General features: G+C 47.9%; 3 protein-coding genes across 3 annotated transcripts; 1 reads left to right on the top strand and 2 right to left on the bottom strand.

Annotated features, from left to right (window-relative positions):
• Positions 1-474: 474 nt before the first annotated feature.
• F5B22DRAFT_633177 (dynein heavy chain, N-terminal region 1-domain-containing protein) lies at positions 475-13,663 on the bottom strand (the record flags this gene model as incomplete). Its single annotated transcript, XM_047976802.1, has 3 exons — positions 475-942; positions 994-13,298; positions 13,366-13,663. The coding sequence occupies 3 exons, from the start codon at positions 13,661-13,663 to the stop codon at positions 475-477; spliced, it is 13,071 nt and encodes a 4,356-aa protein (XP_047835120.1).
• Positions 13,664-14,815: 1,152 nt separating this feature from the next.
• F5B22DRAFT_252164 (uncharacterized protein) lies at positions 14,816-15,498 on the bottom strand. The gene has a single exon (XM_047970016.1). It carries the CDS (start codon positions 15,327-15,329, stop codon positions 14,886-14,888), a length of 444 nt encoding a protein of 147 aa, XP_047835119.1. The 5' UTR covers positions 15,330-15,498; the 3' UTR covers positions 14,816-14,885.
• A 3,380-nt stretch (positions 15,499-18,878) lies between these two features.
• On the top strand, positions 18,879-20,486 carry F5B22DRAFT_252098 (uncharacterized protein). Its single transcript, XM_047970015.1, has 4 exons — positions 18,879-19,139; positions 19,202-20,167; positions 20,256-20,355; positions 20,408-20,486. The coding sequence occupies exons 2-4, from the start codon at positions 19,382-19,384 to the stop codon at positions 20,470-20,472; spliced, it is 951 nt and encodes a 316-aa protein (XP_047835118.1). The 5' UTR covers positions 18,879-19,139; positions 19,202-19,381; the 3' UTR covers positions 20,473-20,486.
• The last annotated feature ends 4,343 nt before the right edge of the window (positions 20,487-24,829 follow it).

Raw genomic sequence — 24,829 nt, 5'->3', positions numbered from 1 at the left:
CGGCACTAGCAAGTAGCAGCACCAGTAGGTAGCATCGTCGATGTGCTCTCTAGCGCGTACTTGTACATGTAACTATTAAAAAAAGGATTTCTGACCATCGGGCCGGCTTCAATTGGTCAGAATAGTCGATATCTATGATATAACATGTACGGTTATGGAGACCGGAAGCGATCCGGAACAGCGAACGTATGTACTGTAAGTATAATGTATTATAAGATATTAAGCGAATACAGTAGATATTACTAATCAAATAGCAAGTAGGTAGTGAATCGAAGGTTTGCAGCTAGGTACTTAATTGACGAGGCCTAGGTCGCGGTACACATTGTATATACAGTTAGCATTGATATTTATTGGCCTTGGTACAGCATCTAAAATAAGCTAACATTTAGAGCAAACAAAAATGGGTAAACAAAGAAAAATAATGGCAGCATCATTGTGGCGGCGATGTCATTTCTTCCGTCATTTCTGGTACGCTTAATTGCTCTCTCCAGATTCTGTCACGAGCTGCTCTCCCTCATCTAGCAGCTCTGTCACCTTCTTCAAGTTCTGGATCAGGCTTTGGCCTAATCCGACGAGGAGGAGTTTCTCCGCATTGGCGGGGAGGCCTAGATACGTTGGCGGTTCGCGTTCTGGGAGCTTCTGAATCCAGTCCATAAATTCTTGTAGTGACGTGCCTGACGGGACCACCAAGCTGGATTCCTGCCCGTCTTTCTCAGATCCTTCCACCAGTTTGTGCCCGATATCATAGGCCGACGGCGTCAGGATCTGGTTGACCAAGGTTGTCAGCTGTTTGAAATCGCCCTCGTCGTCAATCTTGCCGCCATATGTCTCGCGGACGAGGTAGCAGATCATTTCCCATGGTATATTCTGTGGGGCTATGTTCGAACGGTTCTGTGCCACAAAATCAAGCCATGTATCGATAATGAACGCTGAACATTCATACTGGTCATATGTTAGAAATAACTCTTATGCTGAAATGATTACACAACTTACATCACTGTCATTGAACTCCCAAAAGCCTTTCCATCCAAGGTTGGGTGCATATCGTAGTCGCTCCTGAACCACGGCGTGTAGAAACGAAAGAAGTAGATATAGCCTAGTACGTTCGACAGGGCTCTTTGTCGCTCGAGTAGCGAGTGAGGACATTGAGTCTTTCATATTCGCTCTAACACCAGCTGGCTGCTCATACATGAGGACCCGAGACGCACGGAGCAAGTTGACAGGAATCTTGGGACTTGATTCCATGGATAGAAACAGCCTGAAATCGGAGTGCGGGTTGAGAGATTCCATGCGTTTCTCAAGAGACTGAAGCCAGGTGGGTGCAAGATGGACATTCTTGATGAGGACCCAGTTTCCAACTTGTGCTGCATTGCTTACAGCCTTATCGGCGCTGGCAAGACTTTCATTCGATCCCATGGCGATGTTGGTACACCTGGTATGCATTCGTTCTACCAAGTTGTCGACTTTATAACTGGCATCAAAGCCAGGACTTGAAACGAGTGAGATGGGATGTGTTGATGATACTTGTTCAACAGTTCCCTTCAAATCCTCAACAATGTCAAACAGCTCAGGGCCAAAGACCGACGTGACGAAGCGTTCAGCAGCGGGTACAAAGCGATCAAGACGGAACACCCTGATCAAGAGTAGTGACAACAGGCCCTGATCAAATGGCTCACTGTCAGCTTGCCAAATCTGGGGGACAACGTTCTCGGCCAATTCTTCAGAGAAGAACTTTTCCCAGGCATCGGGGGGCGCCAAGTCAAGTTTGTCTTTTAAGACACTAAGCCTCTTTGCTTGGGCAAAGGTGGATTCTCTCTCAGTTATATCAGTCGACAAATCCCTGCCGTCAATCCTGTCATCCAGAATAACATCGATGAGTCCCTTGTCCATCTTGTATGGGGACGCTTGGGCGAGCAACATGGCCAAAGTAATTCGGTCCTTCTGGATTAGACCGAGTGCGGTTCTCTTGAAAGTAGTCACGAAGAGATCTCGGATGATTATATCTCTTCGAATATTGTGGTTGGTTTCGTTGGCAAGGTTCTTGTTACCGTGGAGAACAGAATGGAAGATATCGAGGAAATATTGAAGCGAGAATTGGTAGAAGTGGTTGAGATAATGAAGTTGTTCAAGAACGGCGAATACAGCACTGCAAGATCGTGCGATGATACTGTACTGCTGCGTGATTTCATCCACCTCGGCCATGACACCTTCGGTATTGCTCATCTTAGCAGTGATCTCCCCAGCTTCGGTTTTCAGTGTCTCTAGTGTCTCAATAACATTATCGTCATCAAGTATGTTGCCACGAGACTCGTTCAGAGCCTGTAGGAGGCGTTTCTCCAATTGTCGAAGATGTACTTTGAATTCACCTTGTAGTTTGATAAGATTGGATCGTCGCTCATCAACATCTGGTCTCTCGGATTTCAGGACGTCATTAAGCGACTGAGTCTGGAGACTACTCTGAGTTACCGTGAAATTGACGAATGTTGTGCGGCTGCAGATATCTGGTGGGAATGTAGCAGAAGGATCGCGGGTGGATAGAAATATTTTGAAAGCAGGGGAGAAATCAATTTGCTGCTTGCCAAGCTGGATGAGAACACGACCTCCCGTTTTCTGATACTCTTTGTTAAGAACGTGGTTAAGGATAGGATCCAGGTGTTCTGCATCCTGTATGAGAATTGGGTTGCCGAATCGTAGTGCGCTCTCAAGTTGCTTCGTAAAGGAGTCATCCAAGAAACTAGTGACTGTCAATCGGCGGTCTTGACATTCTCGCTGCAGGAACTCGGTTACTCGGCCGGACGGATCAATGATGAGAGGGTATCTGTTGAAACGCTTGAGAATGATCGCATTCTCTGTACAAAGATCATCCACTGGTAGTGTATTTTCTTGCCATGATAGTCGTTCATCCGCAGTGGACAAGTATTCGGTCATGGGATTGTGGGGCTTGAAGCTGACACCTGAAAGATGAAGCTGGTGCAGCCAATCCTCCATCATTGACTTACGGAATGTTTGGTCATACAGGCCACTATAAGCGAGGAAGGCGGCAGCGACCAAAACATCACCAACTAATGTGCTGATCTGGGTTTCAAATGACTTGCTACCTTCTTCCCATCGAGTTCGCTCTGATGACAGACTATCCAATAATCGCACACTTCGGTCCACCTTGAACTGTACGCGAGACATTTCAGTTTTGATGGCTTGAGTCTCGCTAATGAGAGCGGCGTACTCTGTCTTGTACGTAGCGATGCTCTCTTCTAGACTGGTAATCGTGTTTTCCACAGCCTTGGCCTCAGCCTTAGTCTGGAGGGCTTGCTCCTCAAGCTGTTCGACTTCATCTCGCAATGGCCCAACGCGGTCGAGGATCTCAGAATAATTGACCTGGGCTTCTACCCACTGAACCAAAGGGCCACAGGCCTTACTGGCACGGTTGACCTTCTCGAATGTGAACTCGGAATTGTTCAGGTAGCCGGATCGCATTTTTGTCCTCATAGACTTGGTCATTTGTTTTTCGTTGTCAAAATTGACAATGCTTGCAATGAAATCATCCCGTCGAACTATACCTTGGATACTCTTCCAGTCTGTTATCTTATGACCCAGCAAGGTGCACACAGACTCCATGGCGAGCTTCACACCCTGCGGAGGTGAACCCATAGATCGAACTTCTGTCAAATGCTGCCGCTTGATGTTACTGACACTGGCTTTAGCTTCCTCAACAGCTGGTTCAGCTCTGGCGAGATCACTCAAGACAACCTCCTTTCGGGTTGCTACTTCTGCTTCTTGTTTTTCGAGGGCCGCCTGAATCTCTAGTGATGTGTTCTTGCGTTGTTCGGCTTCACGTTGGTCAGCAACCATGCGCTGAAGCTTTTCGTTGGCCTCCGCATCTTTTGCCTCCAATTGTGTTTTCTTCTCAGCAAGACTAACCCGCAGGTCGCGAACTTTTTCGACTGTATCTCTGAGCTTGTCTAGACCAACATTGAGATGTCGCTGCTGCTCCTCGAGATCTTCCCGTTTCTCGTTGTAAAGTTTGACATATTGTGCAACGAAGTCCAAGAAGTGGCGTGGGGTGAGGAACGTGACTTTGCCTTGCTGTTTCTGGAGTTTGGTGTTGAATCGTTGCAAAGAGTAATGAATATATACCATGGAATTGATAATGGTTTCTCTGTGTGAGGGTGGCAGATTGAGGCCGCGATAGGCCACAGGTATACTATCAGGAGCCACAAAGTTTGGTTTGTCCAGGTCGACAGAGTGGGTTAACTCATTGCCCACCTGGAAGAGTGCTTGATCAGACCAGTCACCAAACCAATTCAATACACAGCGGTTGAACAGGGCTGGACTAGTAGCGGCCTTCGAGGATAATCCGTCCTCAGGAGGATTCATGGTAAAGACCACATGTAAATTTTTGACAATTTGCTGTGTGAACCACTTGTATAGCTCCTCTTGGGAGTCCAATAAAAGGCCTTGTCGTTGAGCGCCTTCTTTACAAGCTGTCATTAGTGCAGCAAAGTCGTCACCTTCGAAAAGGCCAGGAACTTCAGCATTAGCCAGCAAGGTGTTCATCCGTTCTAGGAAGCCTGAGTCGAGGACATTTGACTCGTCCATGATAAAGCAGATCTTCTCTCCCTTACAGCCACAACGACGCAACACCTCTCGAAGGTCATCATCAAAATCTTCTGCTGAGTATTTGCCATGTACTTTGATTTGGAAGACTTTGAGACCATTCATCCAAGCAACAAATCTCGACAATGTAGTTTTCCCACTACCACTGACACCTATTAGAATCAAATGCCCCTGGGGTTGCCGGAAGACACGGTCAATGCGCAAAACATGCTCGAGCACATCGTTAAAAAGGATAAGAGGAACATCAACTTCTTCTTCGCAAAATGTCTTCAGGCGAGCTTTCACAAAATCACGAAGCTGCTCGCGATCGACAGGGACGTAATTCTTCGACAGCCAATTAGAAAATAGGATGGGGCCACCCAGCGCCTTAGATTGGTCCATATTGGGGAAGTATTCCAGCGCAATTCTGTGAACGGCTTGTTCTGTCCACTGTCGCTCCTCCTCGGCAACTAGACGATCTTGGAAAAGCCGAAGTGCCTCGTGAGCCCAGATTCTAACAAGTCCTTCAACCGAAAGGGTCTCAAGGGGACGGATAGCTTCATATACACCACGAACCCACCGCGTTAATTCACGGGGACTATAGACATAGTGAGGCTGGATTTGGGGCGTGAAGCGCTGCTGAGACTCAAGATAGAAACGAACCATAGCTTGTGTAAGTGCGTCAGCGTATCCTCGTAATGAAGATATTATCTTAAGAACTGCCGAGTTGAAAGTGCCATAGATTTGAAGTAGAGATAATTCACCAGGATAATCGACCATGATGAGCGGGGCATGACGAAGGAAACGAGCACCCATAGGTGTCCGCCCGGCATCGGTTGGAGGATTGCATGCCCCAACAAATTGTATTCGATCAAGAGTCACCCAGGATTTATCAGAAGTGCGCCAGAAGCCGTTATGTTCAACGAGTTGTCGAAGAAATGAGATAGCTCGCTGGGTGCCATACTTGTCTGGAGCAGGAAGGTTGATCTCGTCGCAAAAGATGACAAGCCAGCGACCAATTTGCGTCGGTGATAGCATAACGCCATTAAGGGTCTTCTTGTACTCGCAATACTGCTCGAAAGTCTTGATCAAGAGATCCGGAGTCGTAGCACTAGAAAAATTGAGTCCAACAACTTCCATATTGGGAAGCTTGCGAAGAGCGCTAAATAGAGTCATAGTCTTGCCTGAACCGGGGGGGCCACACAGAAGGAGTGGTTTATGTTCCGCAAGCCAGGAGTAAAGCACGTCTTCATGCCGGACCGTGTCTAAGGTAGGAATAACCACATCAGTTTGGGTGATAGAATGAGTATTAACTTCGATTGCTGGAACTTGGTTCTGCCATGACGTCCACTCGGCTTGAGGTAGAGAAACATCAAAATCAATAAGAGAGCTGGTCCCATCCAAGGGAGGTGATCCAAAACTTGCGAGAGTCCCGACTTTGTCGCCAAATGTCTTCCGATCATTGAGTGGACAATCGCCTGTGAGAGCCCAAACAAGAGCGAGTAGAAGCTTCTTCGATACATAGACTTCAATTTGCTCAGGATCCAAGGGGAAATCGATATGTGATGCGTTATATTCAATCATATCTCTAACTGCCTTGTTGAGCAACGAGAATAGAGTGGTCAGGACACGAGCGACAGTAAACTCCATGATATGATTGAATGCTTCAGCCTGTTTGAGAGCTTCAATAATGAAGTCATCGGTCATCAAGTAGGTATTCAACAAATCAGCAACTTGGCTTTGGATTTGTAACGTCTTAGCTGGACTTTGTCCTGCGGCGGCGGTGTCTTCATCCAAATCTTCGAAAGGTACAGATCTTAGGGTGTCAAGGTAATGAGCAACAAGCATGCTAGGTGTAACGGTATCTTCGCTATACCATACCATACCGCATCGACTGACCGTGGCTAGGGTCGCATACTTCAGCGTCTCTACTTCAAACATAATACGGACATTCGGTGGTAAGTTGAGACGTTCACCATTGGGAAGTGTGAGAAGTTTGTTGTCGTCCAACACACTATTCAGATTTTCAACCCATTCCGGATCAACGTCACCATCGAAGACGATCCAGTGTCGTTTAGAATCTTCCCCACGTAGATTATCAACTATCTTGCGGAGTATGCTGGTGAACAAACCATCAGTCCACTCCCGAGTAGTTGAGTCAAGATTACCATATAGAGCTTCCTTTGACATGACCTTGGAGTCGATGACGTGGGAAATGCCCTCAACGCTTTCAACCTGCTGCAATGCATCTAACAGCAACCGCCAAGCAGCAGACTTGCCGGTCCCGGAGCTGCCTACCATCATAACTCCATGATGGATATTTTGAATCTGATAGAGCTGAAGAACTTTGGTCATCCAAGTGTCTGTGACGACCAGGTGTCTCTCTGATGCAAGGCGGCGAATAGCTTGTTCGAGTTGCAGTAGGTTAGCTGGTACGTACTGGACACCAGGGAAGCAATTTGACTCAATATCAGCCATAATCTCGACGTCTTTCCGAATGAGTTTAGGTGCAATAGTTTCTCTGATGCTCTGAACGATGATCTCGGGCTCTACGACTTCCTCTTTGCCAATAAGTCCGTCGCTGTCTAGGAGACGGGCACGTTTGAGACCACCCGAGCTTACAAGCACACTCTTCAAGGCCCGAAGTCCGAAGTCGTAGTGGGCTTGCTTGGACAATTTCGCAGAACATTGGTCGAAAAAAGGCACAGTTTGCTTCGATAGTTGTTTAGCCTGATTGAAACCTTGAGAGTAAAGCATAACCTCTGCGATAAGTTCTTTGTCCGGCTTTGACATAGCAACGCTACGGAATAGTTTCTTAAGATTGTCAGGTAGATTGGAACGACCGGCGTAGCCAGGGTTCATGGTTATGAAAATACCCGTGTTTGCATTGACACGAAGCTGGCGCCCAACAAGTTCAATCTGGGCCGTGTCATTTTCAGCGCCTTGCTTAAGACCGAGTTGAATGTTTTGTATTTGCTGCGACACAGCAGAGAGAATTCTCTCCTCAAGACGGTTGAACTCATCAAAGCAACCCCATGCACCTACTTGGCAAATACCCAGGAAGATGCGACCCATGGCTTGAAAGTCAAAAGTATCATCACAACAAAATACGAGGGTAAAACGACCGAGCTGAACACCTAGTGCTTTGACAGATTCCGTCTTGCCAGTACCAGCCGGTCCATATGGTGATCCACCAAGTCTCTGCTCAAGGGCTTGGGTGAGAGTACCAAAGCAACGGTCCGTCAGAGGTGTTCTCACCAGCCGATCAGGAACACCGAGGTATTCAAACCCATAGTTGAGTCTCGCATTGGCCATCTTGATATGGAGGCGTTGCATGAAATCTCCCTCTGGCACGTAGACGTATCGCATTTGCAGCAGCCAAAAGTAATGTGTCGTTGAAGTCGCATTGAGTTTGACGAGCTTTTCAATTACGTCACGCTGGTGAACACACTCTGTGATAAGAGCCTCGCACTTCTTTCGCTGAATGACTTCGAGGTCTCCCAGGACGGTCTCTGCTAGAAGCTTAAGGATCTGAACTTCTCGTTCAAACAGAGGCTGGAGACCACTACCCCCAGCGGCTAACGTAGTCTCAACTGCGGTAGTCCACACAACCTGTGTTGCTAGTACAACTATTTGACTAGGGTATGTATTCATGAACTCATCAACTGCTGCGTGATCGATGTTGTCGGATTCAAAGATCGGCGTGTATGCCTCAACCGCTTCAGCTAGGAGTTCGGCTAGAGAATATTTCATACCGCTTTCTAGTAGAGCCAGCCAGTCATTGATTTTAGGCACCTTGGCAAGAGAGATTTCCTTTTTGAGTCGGACAACCTCGCCTTCTTTCGAGGTGAAGCCGGAGATAATGGACTCTTCATCCATAACGAGACCCGTGAGACCAGCAAACATCTTCTTGAAGTGTTTGGCAATGCGCAATGTATCATTGCTATTACCAATCATCTCCAAAAGGTCCTCATCACCAACGAAATAGAAGCGCGGAAATGAAACGCGTTCTTTCTCAAGATACTCTCCAAGAGCCTTTTGAATCTTGTTTAGCAGCTCAGCTAAACGCTCTAATGACTTTTGGACGCCAGTGATGCTTAGCACATCCATTACCATTGGTTGTTTGTAGACCTTTTTCATCACCGTCATAAATTCACTGTTGATATTCTGAAACCTGGAGGACTCAATGGGTAAGAGGTGTTTGATGTCGGCGTTACCTGTAAACACACCCTCTAGATAAACCCATTGGCGTTGCACATCGATCCAGACGTCGAACAATACGTGCACGCGATTTAGCTTGTCCTCCCAAGTGGAGGCTTCTTCTTCAAACTCCTTGTAATATGGCGAGTGTTTCATCGCTTGTAAGGAGTTCAAGTTTTCACTACATTTCGCGAATAGATCATCCCAGCCACGGATGAGACGACACTTGTTCTGATAAGCAACTAGGTCAAGCTGATAGTTGTTCCACGTCTCCTTGACCTGCTTCAGGAATTCTTCCAGTGCCATTTCGCCTTGTGCTTGTGTGATAATATCTCTGACAATGACCTCAGTAGCAACCAAATTAAGATCCCAGACATCTCCAAGAGTCATGGAGACAGGCGAATAACGTCGTCCAGGTTTGATGTCTTTCCAGATCTTCGTCCAATGACGATCTCGAATAGCCTCTGATTTCAAGTCGCCCAGAAGACTGTTCACTTTCAAATGCTGGCGAAGAATGTTTTGGATATGTTCAAATGCAGCATATTGTCGCATTCTACTAGGCATCTCCTTCGTCATCTTGATAAGATTATCAATTGAACCACGTATCTTTCTAGGCTGCACACTAGTCCAGAGTGTCTCCCGAAGCTCGTTAAGGCTCTTCCAGATGGTGGAGAGCGCAGCCCACACAGATTTGAAATCATGAACCTCTTCTAGAATCATGGCGAGAGATGATTCGGGGCTTGGGGGAAGATCGAGAGCCTCTTTCGCTTTGGAAACCATTTCAAAATCTTCTTGAAGTCGTGTGATATGAGTCTCAAACGAGGCGAGCGTAGCGGATGCAACATCAGGGGCAATTGTGCCTGAGACAGGCTTTTCTTTATTCCATTGAACACCGATTTCGGCAATTTTGTCCGTCACTACCTGATCCTCAGCCAAGATCTTCGCCTTGAGAGCATCTGTTTGGTCTTGTACTACTTTGGCCTTTTTGGCGAGAATCTCATTGAGAGCGTCCCATTGTGAATCGACCTGTTGGACATCTACCCAATCACTGGGTAAATTGTATCTATTTCGAACCAGAGTTGATTGTCCCTGGCGAAAAGTCTCAACCTCGGGGGCCCAAGCCTTGACCTGCCTCTTACAAGCTTGCACAATAGTAATGAACTGCACAGCCTGCGCAGTCGAAGTGGCATCAAGGCCTTTTGTCTCCAAGTCACGCCGCGCCTTCTCAATTTCAGCATACACCTCCCGCATGCGAGTGCCAAGGCGTCCAGCAAACTTGAGCAGGATCTCGTGTTGCCACTGATCATACTTCGCATTGACTTTGTCCTGTACTTGCCCGTAATCAATGGTAATATGACCAAATGTGCGACTAACTTCCGACGTGTCAAAAGTTGCACGAGATTTTCGAATCTCTTGTAACAACTGCAGCCATTTAGAAAGCCCATCGCCCAATAGCTCGTAGACTTGTTCAGATTGCAAGTCCCATAGTGACTGGAACTGAAGCCACTTGTCCACATATTCACTGATTCCCTGCAGCTTGGTCTCGATCGAGGTATAGACTCTGCCCAATATATCAGTGCAGTCGCTTGGGAGATCATTGAAGCGCGCTTCTTCGAGCACAACAGTGCTTAGCGTCAGGCTCATTTGGTACCGGGATGCCTTGATCTTGGGTAGGTTGCATACGATGCCAATATAGTCGTGTAGTTGTGAGAACCAACTGGCCCTGGCCTGCTCTAGAGGAGGGTCCAAGTAGATTACTTGGTTACGCATGGTGATTTCATGGATCAATGGTGCCATCGAGGGCTTACCTGACAAGAGTGGTTCTCCTGTAGGGGCTAGCTGCTTTCGACGATGAGCCTCGATTTGTTTAACAGGAGTGTCATCCTGGAATGCTTCTATCCAGCTGGAGACGGCATGTTGTAAGCGAGTCAGGAGCGTCCTCTTGATCCGTTCATTCATTCTTTCAACCCAGAAGCCTAAGTTCACGTATTGCTCAAGATTCAGTTGGTCAACAGCAGCTTGGATAATTTGCAATCGCGACTCAAACTCAGACGCTTCATATGGGCAACTGGCCAACTCTGCCAAGGCTTTCTGGACATTTATATGGATATTAATGAGCGTCACAGTCTTGGACTGCAACAAAGAGGCGGCTGCCGCAAATTCTCGGACAAACAGAACGTGCTTGCTCTCAGTTCCCCGACCTCCAGAGTGCTCAATAGCACCGTTTGGCAGCAACGTCGGCTTCTGATATGCCTCCCACGTATTGACAAACGTTTCCCATTTGAGGGGGATGCCTTTAGCGATTAGGACATGAACATCACTCTGGTAGCCGCTGAGTAAAATGGAAACTTCAGACATATCTGAGATCTGCTTGGTTGTCTGAGCAAAAGTTCTTACGCTCTCCATTAGACTAACAGCGTAAGGATAAACCCGCTTAGCTTCTTTTGCGACGTTGTTGACGGCATGGGGAACATTGAAGTTTTGCCAACCAAGGTTTCGAGTCTCCTTGAATAACGCAATTATCTGCGCGTCAAAGTTCACAGACAGTTCCAAGGCATTGTTGGCAGCCCTGATCTTGTTAATATTGAAAAGTCGGCCAGAGATCGAAATATGTTTTCGTTGTACGTCTTCAACCCATGCCTTGTAGATCGCTTGCGTGTTCAATTTCTTCCTGAATAGCTCGCTTTCCGTCTGAAGCTTTTGCCCCTCGCTATGTAGGGCCCAATCTGACCCCAAGATGTCTTCAACCTTTTTCATATATCCGTCAAGTTGTCGCTCAATCTGGCGTGCCCAGATGATGGCACCGGAAACTGGGGGCAAATCATGCAGCTGTGCCATCGCATGCGCTTCTGAGTGGCCATACTGTTGTTTAAATCGCTCGTGGAGACCTGCTATGGCTTGTTTGACATTCTCTATGAGCTGATTTTGGTATTCAGCAATAGCTCCTCGAATCTTAGGTCTAACAAAGAGAGCATTAAATTGAGAGAAAACACGGAACATCTCATTCGCGTTCTTCGCTGTTGCTAACCGATCGCGCAATCGCGCAATGATAGAATTCTCTACCCTTGAGGTCCGCTCGTTGTAGGTGTTTTCCGCCTTGACCCATCTCTGTGTGCCTTCAGGAGATACATCAAGTAGATCGACATTTTTCAATGCCTCCCATGCTTGTTTGACCTCTCCAACTGCATCGACATCGCCTATTTCTTCGACAAGAGCAACACCGTTTGCTGTAATCTCTTCACCTAGCCCATTGGTTGTTGAGCCTGGACCCAGGACATTGATGATGGTCCTCTGGAGTTGCTCATGATTATCCCTGAAATTGTCGATATATTTCAAGCGTGCCTGCAACTCGCTATGCTTAGGCATGACCTTGATAGGAATGAACCTCTCTTGCCTTCGACGTGTGGTGTCTCGAGCTATATTCGTAAATTCTTTGATCTGAGTATCCCATGATTTGAAAATCTCATCTGCGGTAGCCATGAGCCCCTTGAAATCCTTGTAGTCCAAATCGACTAACTCGGATCCTGGAAGAAGTCGGTGCATAACGTCTTCCAAATCGGCAGAAATGGCTTCAACCAGATGCAGCGTTCTAGCAATGGGGTAGTTGCTGAACCTCATTTTCTTGTTCATATGGCTAAATATCTGCGCAACAGCATCTTGAATTTTGGGTAATGACGTCGCGGAGAGAAGCTCATCAAGTGGAAAATCACGCATTAGCTGGTTGTATTTCTGTACCATTTCCATTGCTTCCTTTAATCCAGTGTCAGCTGTAAAGCTGACAGTTGCCTGGAAACGCTTGGCATGCTTGAGAATTTCCAAGGTTAACATGACACCTTCACTTCTCAGTTGAGCCTCAATGCCCTCTAATGCAGATTCCATTGACAACCAGAAATTGATTTCTTGTGTCGCCGTCCTGGTCACGGGATCGCGGGTCAGCTTTGTGATAGATTGGATGGATTTGATCCAACTGTTGACGGTCGATTGCAAATTATTCATAAAAGTGCTATCACCAAGCAGACGATTTGAGATCAAGTCGGTCGACGGTCGTACGCCACGAGCTACAGCATCATCTAAAGCGGTTTGCACGATCGGGTGGAAGGAGAGGGATAGCTCCGGGATCTCCACATTCTGTTGGAGGTGTAGCAAACTCAGCTCGAGTTCGGTCATCCGCTTCTTGGTAATAGGGATGCCCGTCTTTGCGTCCACGTCTGCTCGGTTTCTAACTCCATTAACAGTCTGAGGGATCTTGGTATTGGCATCAAAATAAGGCGCCAGCGCATTATGAACAATAGAGTGGAGGATCTCGAATGGAGAAGCAGAAGGACCTTGCTCAGCAACAAGGCTAGCTAGGGAGGCGGTACCCGGGAGAGTCTGGATCTGGATTTGCGAGGTTAAAGGGAGTAAAGGGTCGATGGCTTGAGGACGCTTTAACAGCGCAAGGTAGGCAATAGTAGTCGGGGACGAGGAGATCTCAGAAGTAATCGTATACGTGTAAGAGACGGGGACTATATTCCAGAAGTTAGCGTTGACCACGTGAGAGTGGAACATTGTACAATAGGAGCGACAACCCACCATTATCGGCTGGTCCATCTGGAATGTCATCCAGGGGCTCAGCATCTTTTTGTATGTATAGAACGACTTGGGTGTCGGTCGCAAAACGGCTACACCGATGAATGGTGTCCGTGTAATTATCGCTAGAAAGAAGGCTCCCAGGCCGCTCAAGTTCGGCACGGGTAGCTCCAAGAGCGATACTAATGACTGAGGCAAGATGATCGACTATGACTTTGGGGTCGATGATATTGAAAGGAGGCGGGGGGACGCCGTTTGCGCCAGCGCCTTCGGAACTAAGAGGCGATACCACGGGTTCCATCCTGGCGCAAGGTGAAGACTGAAGGAGTTATTGTGTTGGTTTACAAGCGGGTGGCATATCTCGCAATATCTAGGATAACAGGCCGGGGTATCAGATTAAAACCAGGACGCCGCCGAAGGGGAATAGAGAATGGAGACGATTAGAAAGGCGGTAATAATTAGAGAGAGGAAAGATCGAGGCGCAAAAGAGTGATGTTGTCGGCTAGCACGGTCGCCCAGGAGATATGGAAATGTGTTGAGGTTGTGATATCAGTCGAAAAGTGTAGTAATGCCTACCTAAATGTTGTACACTTAGGTAGGTACGGTACACTAACGCGATGAACAGCGGGCTGTCGCGACCTGGCATGCCTGGCATGACAGACAGGGTGCGACGTCTCTAGCAAGGGGGTCTCTTCCCGTGTCGCGCTCCAATTGGTTCACTGTTTCAATTGTGGTGACTGAGTGGGGCATTGGTACCTGAGACCCATAGATTTGCAAATAGATTAGGTAAGTACCTATAGGTATCTTCCTCCGTCCATTAGGTACCTCCAAAACTGTAGGTCTGGATACTATGTACTTCTATCATGTACCTGAATGCGCCGTGATACTACCGGTACTACTATGTACATACATGTACATTTCACCACATGTTATTTCACATGATTTACAACACCATAGGTAGGTATATTCCCAGCCCTCATTCATGCACCAGCGTCTCATGAGAGGGTTCATTCACGGCTTTGGCCATTATCACGAATGCCCTCCCGGACTTTGCATTTGCCAACTTATAGAATGGCCTTTGAGGCTATTGTATGGCCCCCGGTGACTCGCTCCGTTTTGAATTGGAAAGCCATCCTTTCTTGGAAAGATGCTCGTCATCACGAATCCAATCCCTCGTTAATAACAAGATATCTGAGCATCATTTCGTTCTTAGCAATAAAGTAGCTGGTGTTCTATACGGTATGTTTTTGTATCCGGCCTTTTCCATACGCCTAGCCAATTATCATCAAATCGTGTACGATCCATCATCTCTGTACTTTTTTATTTACCAGTCCCATGCCATCCCTGAACCCAATAATCCCAACGCCAAACCGCTTACATAGATCAACCACTTTTATCGGCTTTTATCAATTGGTTTCCCGGAACGCCTGTGCTGCTGTAGATGATCCGTAGCCCATTCCGCTTTCACTCAAGTTTTCCTACCCAGCTCTAATCAATGCATGTTCTTCCCTCCATCGTCAAGCTCAGTTTGCCGTAGGCACGCCATTGTTGTGGCTCGGCCCGCTTGTGTCATTCAACCGCTCTCTTTGTACCATCACACGCTCGTTGCAAATATCAATAAACATTTCAAACCTTTGGATCATCTTGTCCTTTTCTCGAATCTTCTCCTTGAGCTCGTCAATCTCCTTTTTGCTATCTTCTCTAACCTTGGCCAGTTCTTCCCGTGCCCGGGCCAGCTCTTTGCGTAAGTCAGACCGTATGCGCTCCTCGGCGGTTGGTGGTGGTTTACTGTAAATTGCAGGACGTTGCTCGGCAATACCTGCTTCAACCTTCTGGGGGTTGCGATTGATCGCAGCCCGAGCATTATATATGTCCCTTGGAAGTAGGGGCACGTGAGGATTCTGTTGTTGTAGGATCTCAAGCGTTTGAGTAACCCCGATTCCTATTGCCATCGTTAACACCACCATATTACTACATTGAGAGTCTGTTGAATGCGGGAAATACCTGACTCCTTCAAACTCTTCACCGCAGCAACCATTTTGCTGTCGAGCTTCCTTGCAGCCGGATGTAACAAAGGACTCTCGCTTGGGCCATGATTATGTTGTAGGTGCGATTGGTCTGGCCGATAACGAATTGTCCACTGGGTCCGTTGTTCGATGGCAAAGAATCCGAACGGACAATTACATTTTCGAGAAGAGGTTTTTCGTTTCCTTTGTTCTGGGCTGACTCGGCTTGGCGGTTTGCCGGCACGATCACAGACGAAGAGAACCTTTTTTAAGCCCGGTACCGTTTTCTTCGACCGTCCTATAACCACAGCATACCCAACTGAAGTGCAATACTCGAGTACGTATCTGTGTATGGTTTCGAGGCTTGCAAAACTGCCACCTTCTGGCGGAGCCGACATCATTGTACCCATAGGAGATCGAGGTACAAATGGTGTGCCATCTAGAAGCTTAGGAGTCAGGCGATCATCTCCTTCTCCCGACTCTCCAGGACTGTCTACCTCCATATCATCTTCTTGGTGACCGTGTTGCGGCGGGACGTTAGCCTCGGATTGTGGAGGGGGTAGCGGTTGGGCTGGTGGCTGAGGAGTCGACTGCGGCTGCAGCGTCCCAGGTTGTTGATGAGTTGGATGATGGGTTTGCGAGTGCGTCTGCTGGTGCTGGTGCTGCGAAGGCTGCGGTCGTGGCTGCTGATGTGCTTGATGATGCGGCTGATTGGGAGGCATCAGATTGCCTTCGTTCTGCTGGACCTGAACCTGCTGAGCTTGTTGAACTTGTTGGACTGGCTGCGGTTGGACCGGTTGGACTGGCTGAACTTGCTGTTGTATAGCTTGGTTATGGGGTAACTGCTGTACAGGCGGCGCAACTTGTTGTGGGACTTGTTGAACGGGCTGTTGGTTCATGGCCTGCTGAAGGTAGGCCATAGACGAGGCAGGGCCCGGTTGCGGCGGCATTTGACGTTGTTGATTGCCACGTTGGTGTTGATGCTGATGCTGCTGCCTCGCTACCTGAACAGCAGCTTGAGCATGCTGGGCCACTACCGGAGTATGTCTGGATGCCCCATTCGATAGATTCGAGACGCTCGCAACATTCGGGACAGGGGATGGTGTGTTATTCGAGAATAGATGGTGGGGATATGCTTGAGCCGGCTGTTGTGATGTATATTGCTGGGGCTGTTGCTGGTAAGGAGGGGTCACGGAAGGTTTCGGCGGCGTGGAAGAGTGATAGCTACGTCGAAGTCCATTGACTTGAGGGAAACTGAGGCCTGCATGGGTACTGGAGCCCGGCTGGCCGAGGCTCGACATGACGCGAGGATCGGTGAAGTAGAGACGGCGGCGGCGGAGGCGGCGGAAACGGGTAATAATGGTGCGCGGAGCCGGAGTTGACCAAGACGGGCAGGATTCAAAAGAAGCTAGGCCTGGCAAGCTGGAGACATGTACCTGACACGCGATAGAGGCGGAACGGCACAGGAACCATGCCAGAGCACAATATACTACAGAAAAGGCAGGGTAGATACGCAACAACGGCAACGGCAACGACAACGACGACAACAGCAACAGCAACAACAACAACACCAACAGCAACGAAGGCGGCGATGGCAACAGCAACGCGGCCGGGTCGGTATGGGAATGCAAAGATTCGACGATGGATGTGATGTCAACCATCAGCCGGTGGTTGGGCAGACGTGAAAGGTTGATCGATCGTGATATCTGCACACCCTAACAACAGCAGAGCTCCAAGGGGGGGGTTTGCGGGCTGGTCAGTGTGGGTGGGTGGTGGTGTGGGAAAAGAGAGAAGGGTGGGAATTCCCTACCTAGAGTGGGCTGCTAGACTAGTTCAAAGGTCAGGTAGTAGGGTGGGCGGTCTCTGGGTGGGCGATCCCGCCTGCCAGCTAATCTTGTATTTTATTTTTAGCGGTTCCAGCCGCTGGCTGCCCGCAGTAGGTCTCTACATAACTACCTAACCTAGGTAGGTACATAGTAGTATGAGATGCTAGGTATGTGTAGTTATAGGTTCCTACCTGCTATTAAATATAGAGGTAGGTAGAATTTTGTTAGCTTTCAGGCTACTACATATATACCTCTATACCTAGCAATTGAATCTCTAGGTACCTACACAGGGCCTTCAAAAGCTGTAGAATTAAGTATACTGCTTAGGTACCCACCTTGTATGTGGAACGGGAAACTGGACCTCTTCCAAGAGCTGAAAGAAGATAATGTATACCTACCGGTATTCCACATGGTATACGTAGGTAGTGTATGGTAGATCCATATCCCTTTAAGTACGACTTGGGATACGTTATCATATCTAATGCATCCTAATGCTGCTACGTAGGTAGCTATCAATCTGGTATCAGTTATTTCAAGTATTTAAGGCATGTATGCTGTTTCAACGCCATCACTGCCCTGCCAATCATACAAAGGCATAATTTATGAAACACCTATTATATCTTAACAAAGCGGTAAGTTAAGATAGAATACCTAGAAATAGATATAAATAATATGCCCCTCTCTAGCAAGGCCCCAGTAGAGCCTTCTTGGTTCTACTTCCTAGGTATGTACAACACGGTTACTTCTTCCGCTGACACTTTGGTGCCAGCAAATTGAATCACAAGCTCACCCCGGTGCGAACCAGGGTGCTTGTTCATATCAAGGAGACATAGGTACTTCCTAAGTTACTACCTACTAGTCATGGGTCTTATATATAGTCTACCTAGCCATGCGGGCATGTCTTGTACTAACTGTTGGACTTACAATTTATACCTATCATCAGTTACAGAGCTGAGGACACTGACTGCTTTTGAAAGAAGCTGCCCATGTCCATTTCATTTGCCATTATTTGAATATGGTATAATTGTCTATAATGTCCGATTAAAGTACCAGACAAGAATCGTGTCAGTTGCGCATGGATACGAGAGCATGGCCATGGCCATGGCCACAGCCGACCAGCCACATATCAAACGATGAGTGGCTTTTATTGGTCTCGGAAAGGTAGGTGTGACAGGATAACAAGTGGTGGAGGCGGAAGCCCTCCACTCGAGACTTGAAGTTTCCGTCATCATTGGACCTCCAAGCTCGTGCCTAGTAGAGCCGGCATACACCTGAGCTCAGGCCAGGGAAACTGTTTGCACGTCAATAGAAGGCGGCATGCACCATACCATTCATCGTCGCCCTCATTCTGGGCCGGCACGATAGGCATTCCTATGTTGTTGGACGCCTGAGACCTGCCGGAGAAGTGCTGATATACTGCTAAATCCCCCGTTGTCTCTTTGACCTTCCCTCAGTATGGTTTGCCGCCCGTTCTATCTTAGACGTTTGACCTGACCCAAGTCTAGCTATCCCAAAGTTGAATTCGTTAGTTCGCTGCTCAATGCTCATTTCGTCCCTCATGCTTATATTTCTATCAGAAACTACTGGTTTCGTGTTATCTGGCTGAGGGAGGTAGATAACCGGAAGCCTTGAGTATCCCCTTTGATATTACTCTATCCTGGTAGCGACAAGTCTCCCAATCATTCAGAATCAGTGCTAGAATTTCTCAAGCTGAAGAAACGCTTGTCTATCGTGTTCAACCGCAGTAACTCTCGTCGATTATCATTTCCACTCGGGCTTCCTGAACAGTTTTCATGAGTTCAGTGTACCTTTTGAGAAAGAGAAGCTTAGCATATGCCATCAAGCTGTTCTGGTACTACTTGCCTGTCTGTAGCTTACAGGCAATCGCGTTGCGAGAAATAGCGCCGTGTGCACCTATGCATTACGATTCTACCAAGAACTCTAGGTACAGGACAAGGCCATACATCTAGGCGATGGTAGATATAACGCACTCACCTATCTGGGTAGTCATATCAAGTTCGGCTTGGAATGCTGGCTTAGAAGCTACGTCTGTGTTGAGAGGTGGTCATTACCTTGTTGAGTGGCCATCTTATCGCCTCTCGTGCTCCTGCACGAACCAACCTTCGCTTCTTTTCTTAACCCTCCGATAGGAACTCTCTCGGTTGCTAGCGTGGTAGAATAGCAGCTATGCGCGACGACCAGGCTGATTACGATTATGATAATTGGACTACCATGCAGCGTCGGGGCAGGCAACGCGTCGATAAGGCGTCCAAAGACCCCAACGCCAGAGCGAGGCTCCAAGCTGAGATACTACCTCCGAGTCCTATGCTGCTCCGGCCGCGACATGATGAAGTTCAACCAGCCTTGAGTTGCTTCCCAGCTTATTGTAGCCCAGCCGCAACACCGACGTGCTTATCAGCGGACAAGGTGCATGGGTTTTCTTTCTTGAGTAGCTTCCCAGCAGAGGTCCGCAACGCCATATACGAATATGCCATCGATTACCCTACGTGTCGGCAGCTTTGTGACGCCTATTACAACCAAATAGATGCCTCCAGAGCGCGAAAACTCAATAGCGTACCAAATAGATTCACACTGGGGCTCTCTACGCCAACTGTACTCCTCCTCTGCAAGCAAATTACACGGGAGACATTAAGTGTCCTCCGGCTACGCCCTTTCGTTATCGATCGAATTCCACCGTGGATTATGGGCAGCCCGAGACCACTACCTCTTACTTACTTGATAAGTAGGGCCACACTCCAGAATGTCCGCTTCATGGAAATCAGGCTATCTCTCGGCGAAGGCGAGAGGTATTCCAGCGGCCGCGTTTGGTTCCAGGTCTTGGAGAACGTGCTGAGGGCAATGTGTGGGCGGAACTCTCTGATTCGCATGAATGTCATGATGAAAGTAAGCAATATCGACAACGAGACGCTTTGGGACTTCGAATTGAGGAATTACATCGAGATTGTGAATATGGTAAGTGTTTTTCTTTTTCATCTGTCCTTTGAACAACTAGCTCCTCGTCGGAAGGTGCCGGTATCTAGCCGTTGATACTCCTCAATAGATTGACAAATTCGCATTCCACTATGGTTCCAAACCAGATTTGGTCCAATACGAGCATTGGGTCATTGACCGCAATTATGCTTATAAGTGTGGCTTCCGAAGTAAGTTATGTAGCTAGAGAATGCAGACACTACTATGATTAACATGATATAGACCCTCTTATTCGCAAACATCCAGACCCCAATATATGGCAAGGAAGTGTGTTGGAGTGGATATGAACTTCGGTTGGTAAGGAAGTAACGGGGCTCAAGGGAGAGTTTCAAGCGGAGAAGGCAATGGATTCAAACAACTGGTGGCTGTCGACATCCAGCCCGTTCTATCTAAGATATATCTCGTGGTCTGTTGTTGTACTTCAGGCATGCACGTGCAAGCTGAACCAGCAAGGGGAACATCAAGATATCTCAACCTAGTTCTATTAAGGTCGGTTATTATGAAGGAAGTCAACATGTAATTACATTTCGTCCGGTTGTAAGTTCACAATGATACAGTAAAAATGTCTCGATCAAATAGGCGCTAGCAGTAGCTGCGGCTATGACTTACAGTCAAACACATGATGAATACTAAATTCAAGTGAACGGAAGGGACGGATGAATTCATAGCTAGCAAGTTAGCTACTTCGCAAATCAAAGGCACGTATCGGATAGAAACATTAAGCTTACTTTATGAGCTGCGTGACGCTCACCGCTCGGCTGTTGTGGTCTCCGTTATTACGTGATGTCAGAATTATTCACCCGAAATGATTTATGTCGGCATCATCCATGGACTTTGTGTCACACACCAGGAGAGAGGCATAAGACGCAGCGAGCATACTCCACACGAGTAGGTAGCTAATGAAAGAACGGGAGAGGTTTTACGGTATTCGCAACAATGAAGGTTTCAATTCTGCTCCGCGTCAATATTCAGCCAGCCAAAATAGCTCGACGGGTTGTTATCTGGTCGTCTGAGGTTTCTCTCTTCCTTCAGTGCCGACATAATCTATACTATACTATACCACACATAGCCCGCTACTACTGTTGCGTATAGACCCCTTCTTCACCGACTACATACTACCTACTGCATATCGCATAGATGGTAGAAGCACCTGGAGGAGTGGAACGAATGATAGTTACGGTAAAGGTATCAATGCGCAAGAAACAGGGTAGCAGCCGGCATGGCCGAGCCAGACAGAATCAATGTACGGGCTATTCTCATCTTACCCTGCGTTATATTATGTATCTTCGCGTCCCCAGGAGCATCTGGGCTGGTGTACTCGGACGTCTTACTTTGCTGCGCCGTATCTGTTTACGACATGACTTTACACTCCTTCCTGCTCTATCGGTAACCAGCGATTCTTACGTACAATATCGACAGAACTTGGCTCGATTCTTGACTACTACAGAAGGTACGTTGGTATTCCAGTCTGGCTTTTATCAATTTGCTTTAGCAGAGGAAGACGAAAGAGGGGGTTTTCATAGAGTAAACTGTATGAGATGTCTATTAGTGAGCGAGTAAGCGCGCATAGACACCCAAGGTAGATGAGTATAAGGTAAACTTCGTTGGCTTCCTTTGCCACTGGGCTGCTGCTTATCTATTATTTGATGGACTACGAGCCGAGATATCTTCCGCATTATTAATATTGCCTTATTCCACACCCGGTTCGAGCTCCGGAATGACAGACTGCCGATCAATGGCGCTCAATTCTCCCCTCCTTTCCCCTATGCACGTCGTGTAGGAAGGTCGGCGGATTACACCACACCGCAAAGATATGTGCGTGGTATACTAGGTAGGTAGTGTATGTGCCGTGTCCCGCCGTGTGTAGTACCTATGTATGCGGGACGTCCTGCTGTTACCGAGGTAAGGAGTGCAGTCTCAAGACTCACAACAAGTTCTTTCTCCTAAGTAGTTACCAAGTATTCGGAGAGCGAGCCGCGCGTGGCGAGGCTCAAAAGTCCGACCCGTTTCGTAAAGCTTCGAGAAATGGAATGTTTTAGTTCTCCGGATGGCGTTAAGGGCAGTCTTGAGTCGCATTCCTAGCAGCCACCTACGTGCGAGAGTGCATGGGGTAGATAGGTGTGCACCGGATCTTCATCGTGCATAACCCTTATTGCCTGCCTACCCGCTCGCTCACTTACGTAGTACGTGTCTAACTGTCTGACTGTCGAGACTGTCGAGACTGTCCGTCGAGTGTCGTTCCACAAACCAAACTGTTCTTGAAAGCTAGGCGCGCTATCTGCGCTCCCTACCCACTTAGGTACGGTGTAGGTACGAGCTACAGATGCCCTAGCCCGCTCGCTGTGCCTCCCGCCATGTCCGTGTACTATAATGTAGCTCCGCTCCGCCCTGCAATGCGATCCTTCTCAAACGCCTCTCAGCACGTCACAAGCAATGCTAGCATTACATACGTAGTAGTACACTGAACAGCCTCATAGCTGCGCGGATACCGTAACGCAGTCGCACGAGACATGCGACAGGTGATTTGACGCAACGGGAACGGCGCCAACCGTCAATGCCGGTTGCATGGTGCGGATCTTCAATGCTCGCTCCATACGAAATCAAAGAATTAGCAGGAGTTCGGAATGCTATTATTACGGTAGTGTCGCTAACCAAGTGATTATCAACGTATAACTAGGCACTATTAGACAAATCAAAAAGCATGGCTACGATATAGCACGACATAGTAGTAGAATTGATATAAAACGGTGGAAGTGCTGAGTAACGTCCATGGACGCCAGCTCGGCCAGCTAGGCTGGTGGTAGAATCTAGAATCCACCCTGGATTGCAAAGTCCCGTGCTAACTCAACCTAGGTAGTACACGATGGGCAGCTACTTGCATACTTAGTAAGTATATATAGCCTTACAAACAGGCGCCAGAAGCCCGGGAAAGGAAAGAAGAACAGAAGAGACTAATTAGGTACATACATGTATGTAAGTAGGAAAAAAAGGGGATTTGATATAGCATAACATGGAGCCTCATCAGATCCTCGCTTATATGCTAGGTACGAAGTAGAGGGAGTAAGACAACCAAATGATATCATGTCTCAGTAAAGATCGACCTGAAATTGTGTCCACCACCTACTTAGGTATTCAGTATTCCATGTCACTCTTTTCCGACATCGCGCAAGATGTACTATAGTCGGTTAGCCGTACGTACGTAGGGGTAAGCGAGAAACAGAGCAGGGGAAGAGGGAAAGCAATGGAAGGAAACTATTACTTACACGTAAACGCAGCGGTCAAATGAGCAAATAACGGTGCGATATTAATTAACCCTCATAGTCACCTCTCTTTCTTACCCCCGGAGATCTTGCTAGCTAGCCTACTGTGTTCTACTACCTACCTAGTACAAACTTATGAATATGAGAACGATGATTTCTCATGCCATTATTATATGCATGTAGGGCCTTCAGTACCGGTCGGCGGTAGGTAAAAAGAAGGTTGTTGTGCCGGGTTTAAAGTCAAGCCTTGAAATACCTCCGATTTGTGAATCCCGAAAATGCGCGTCGCTAAGTAAACTAAATATTGCCTCCCCTATCCCTATCCAGACCTATCCCTCCCCCCTCCCATCATCCCATCCTATTATCATCCTATCATCCCACCATCCCCCGGCCTGCCCTCTTCTGCCCTGTAGGGCTGGCCCCTCTCTGCGAAGGATTGCGCCAAGCCTGTTAGCCAACCGCAGGATAAGCCCCTGTTTGGTTTGCTTGGCGTCCAGCATAGGTACCATTTTCCATTTTAGACGGTCGAGGTACCGTGACATCCAATGCAACAACATGCAACCTCCCCTGTCTCTGTCTGGAAAACCCAGCCCTACGAGAAACTACCTACCTACCCAACTTGCCTCTCCCTCCCCCCCCCCCCTCTCTTTCTCTCTTTCTCTCTCACTTTTACTAAACAATGCGCTGCCATTTACGCCAAGTGGTCTACGAACAGTGCAGTTCCTAGTCTCGAAACCCCCTTTCCACCATCTAAGCGCCAATGTTGGTAGTACAAGCGCCTACTACTACCTATGTAAGTATGGTCTCTATTGTCGACGCGTATTTTACACCATACACTACCTACCGTCCCACCGCCGTGTGGAAACAGTTGGCATGCAAGGACTCTGCAAGGACCTTTCTTGTGCTCCCCATTCCGGAGACCTGGCAAAAGTGTGCCACTGTAATACTGCGCCGTCCGCGGCTCTTTTTTATCTTCTGCGGGCTCGACTCCGGGTTGTTGTACATATATGTAGATACGTACCTTTGTACACCGTTTTCTTCTCCTTCGTCCCGGCTCTTTTTTTTGTGGAAGTCGCTGGCGACAGGGGTGGGATATTCTCTTGGGATAGATAGATATGTTGCCATGCCATGCCATACTAGTATTGCGGAAATCGCAGAGCAGATCCAACCAGATAAGTCAAGACAAGACAGGGACCGAGGAGGCGGTGAAGCTAAGCAACAGTAGTGCATACTGTAGGGAGCAGGGGAGGATAGAGATCCCTACTGTAGGTGAAGAGGACTAGGTAAGTGGTCAATGTTGAGACCTTGCCTGTGTCTCGTCATGATCACAGGTGGGGATTCGGTTCGGCCCCCCTGCATGTACCCATACAATCAAGCGAATCTG

This window comes from Xylaria bambusicola (genome assembly GCF_022495145.1).
Source record: "Xylaria bambusicola strain CBS 139988 unplaced genomic scaffold F5B22scaffold_3, whole genome shotgun sequence".
Taxonomy (NCBI): Eukaryota; Fungi; Ascomycota; class Sordariomycetes; order Xylariales; family Xylariaceae; genus Xylaria; species Xylaria bambusicola.
The sequence above is the reverse complement of the archived record's forward strand: the minus strand, read 5'-3'. Positions and strand labels throughout refer to the sequence as shown.

Coding starts and splice junctions, on each gene's coding strand:
- F5B22DRAFT_252098 (XM_047970015.1), top strand. CDS start 19,382: ATGCGCGACGACCAGGCTGATTACGATTATGATAATTGGACTACCATG. Junction 20,168..20,255: donor ACATCGAGATTGTGAATATG/GTAAGTGTTTTT, acceptor ACTCCTCAATAG/ATTGACAAATTCGCATTCCA. Junction 20,356..20,407: donor TTATAAGTGTGGCTTCCGAA/GTAAGTTATGTA, acceptor AACATGATATAG/ACCCTCTTATTCGCAAACAT.
- F5B22DRAFT_252164 (XM_047970016.1), bottom strand. CDS start 15,329: ATGGTGGTGTTAACGATGGCAATAGGAATCGGGGTTACTCAAACGCTT.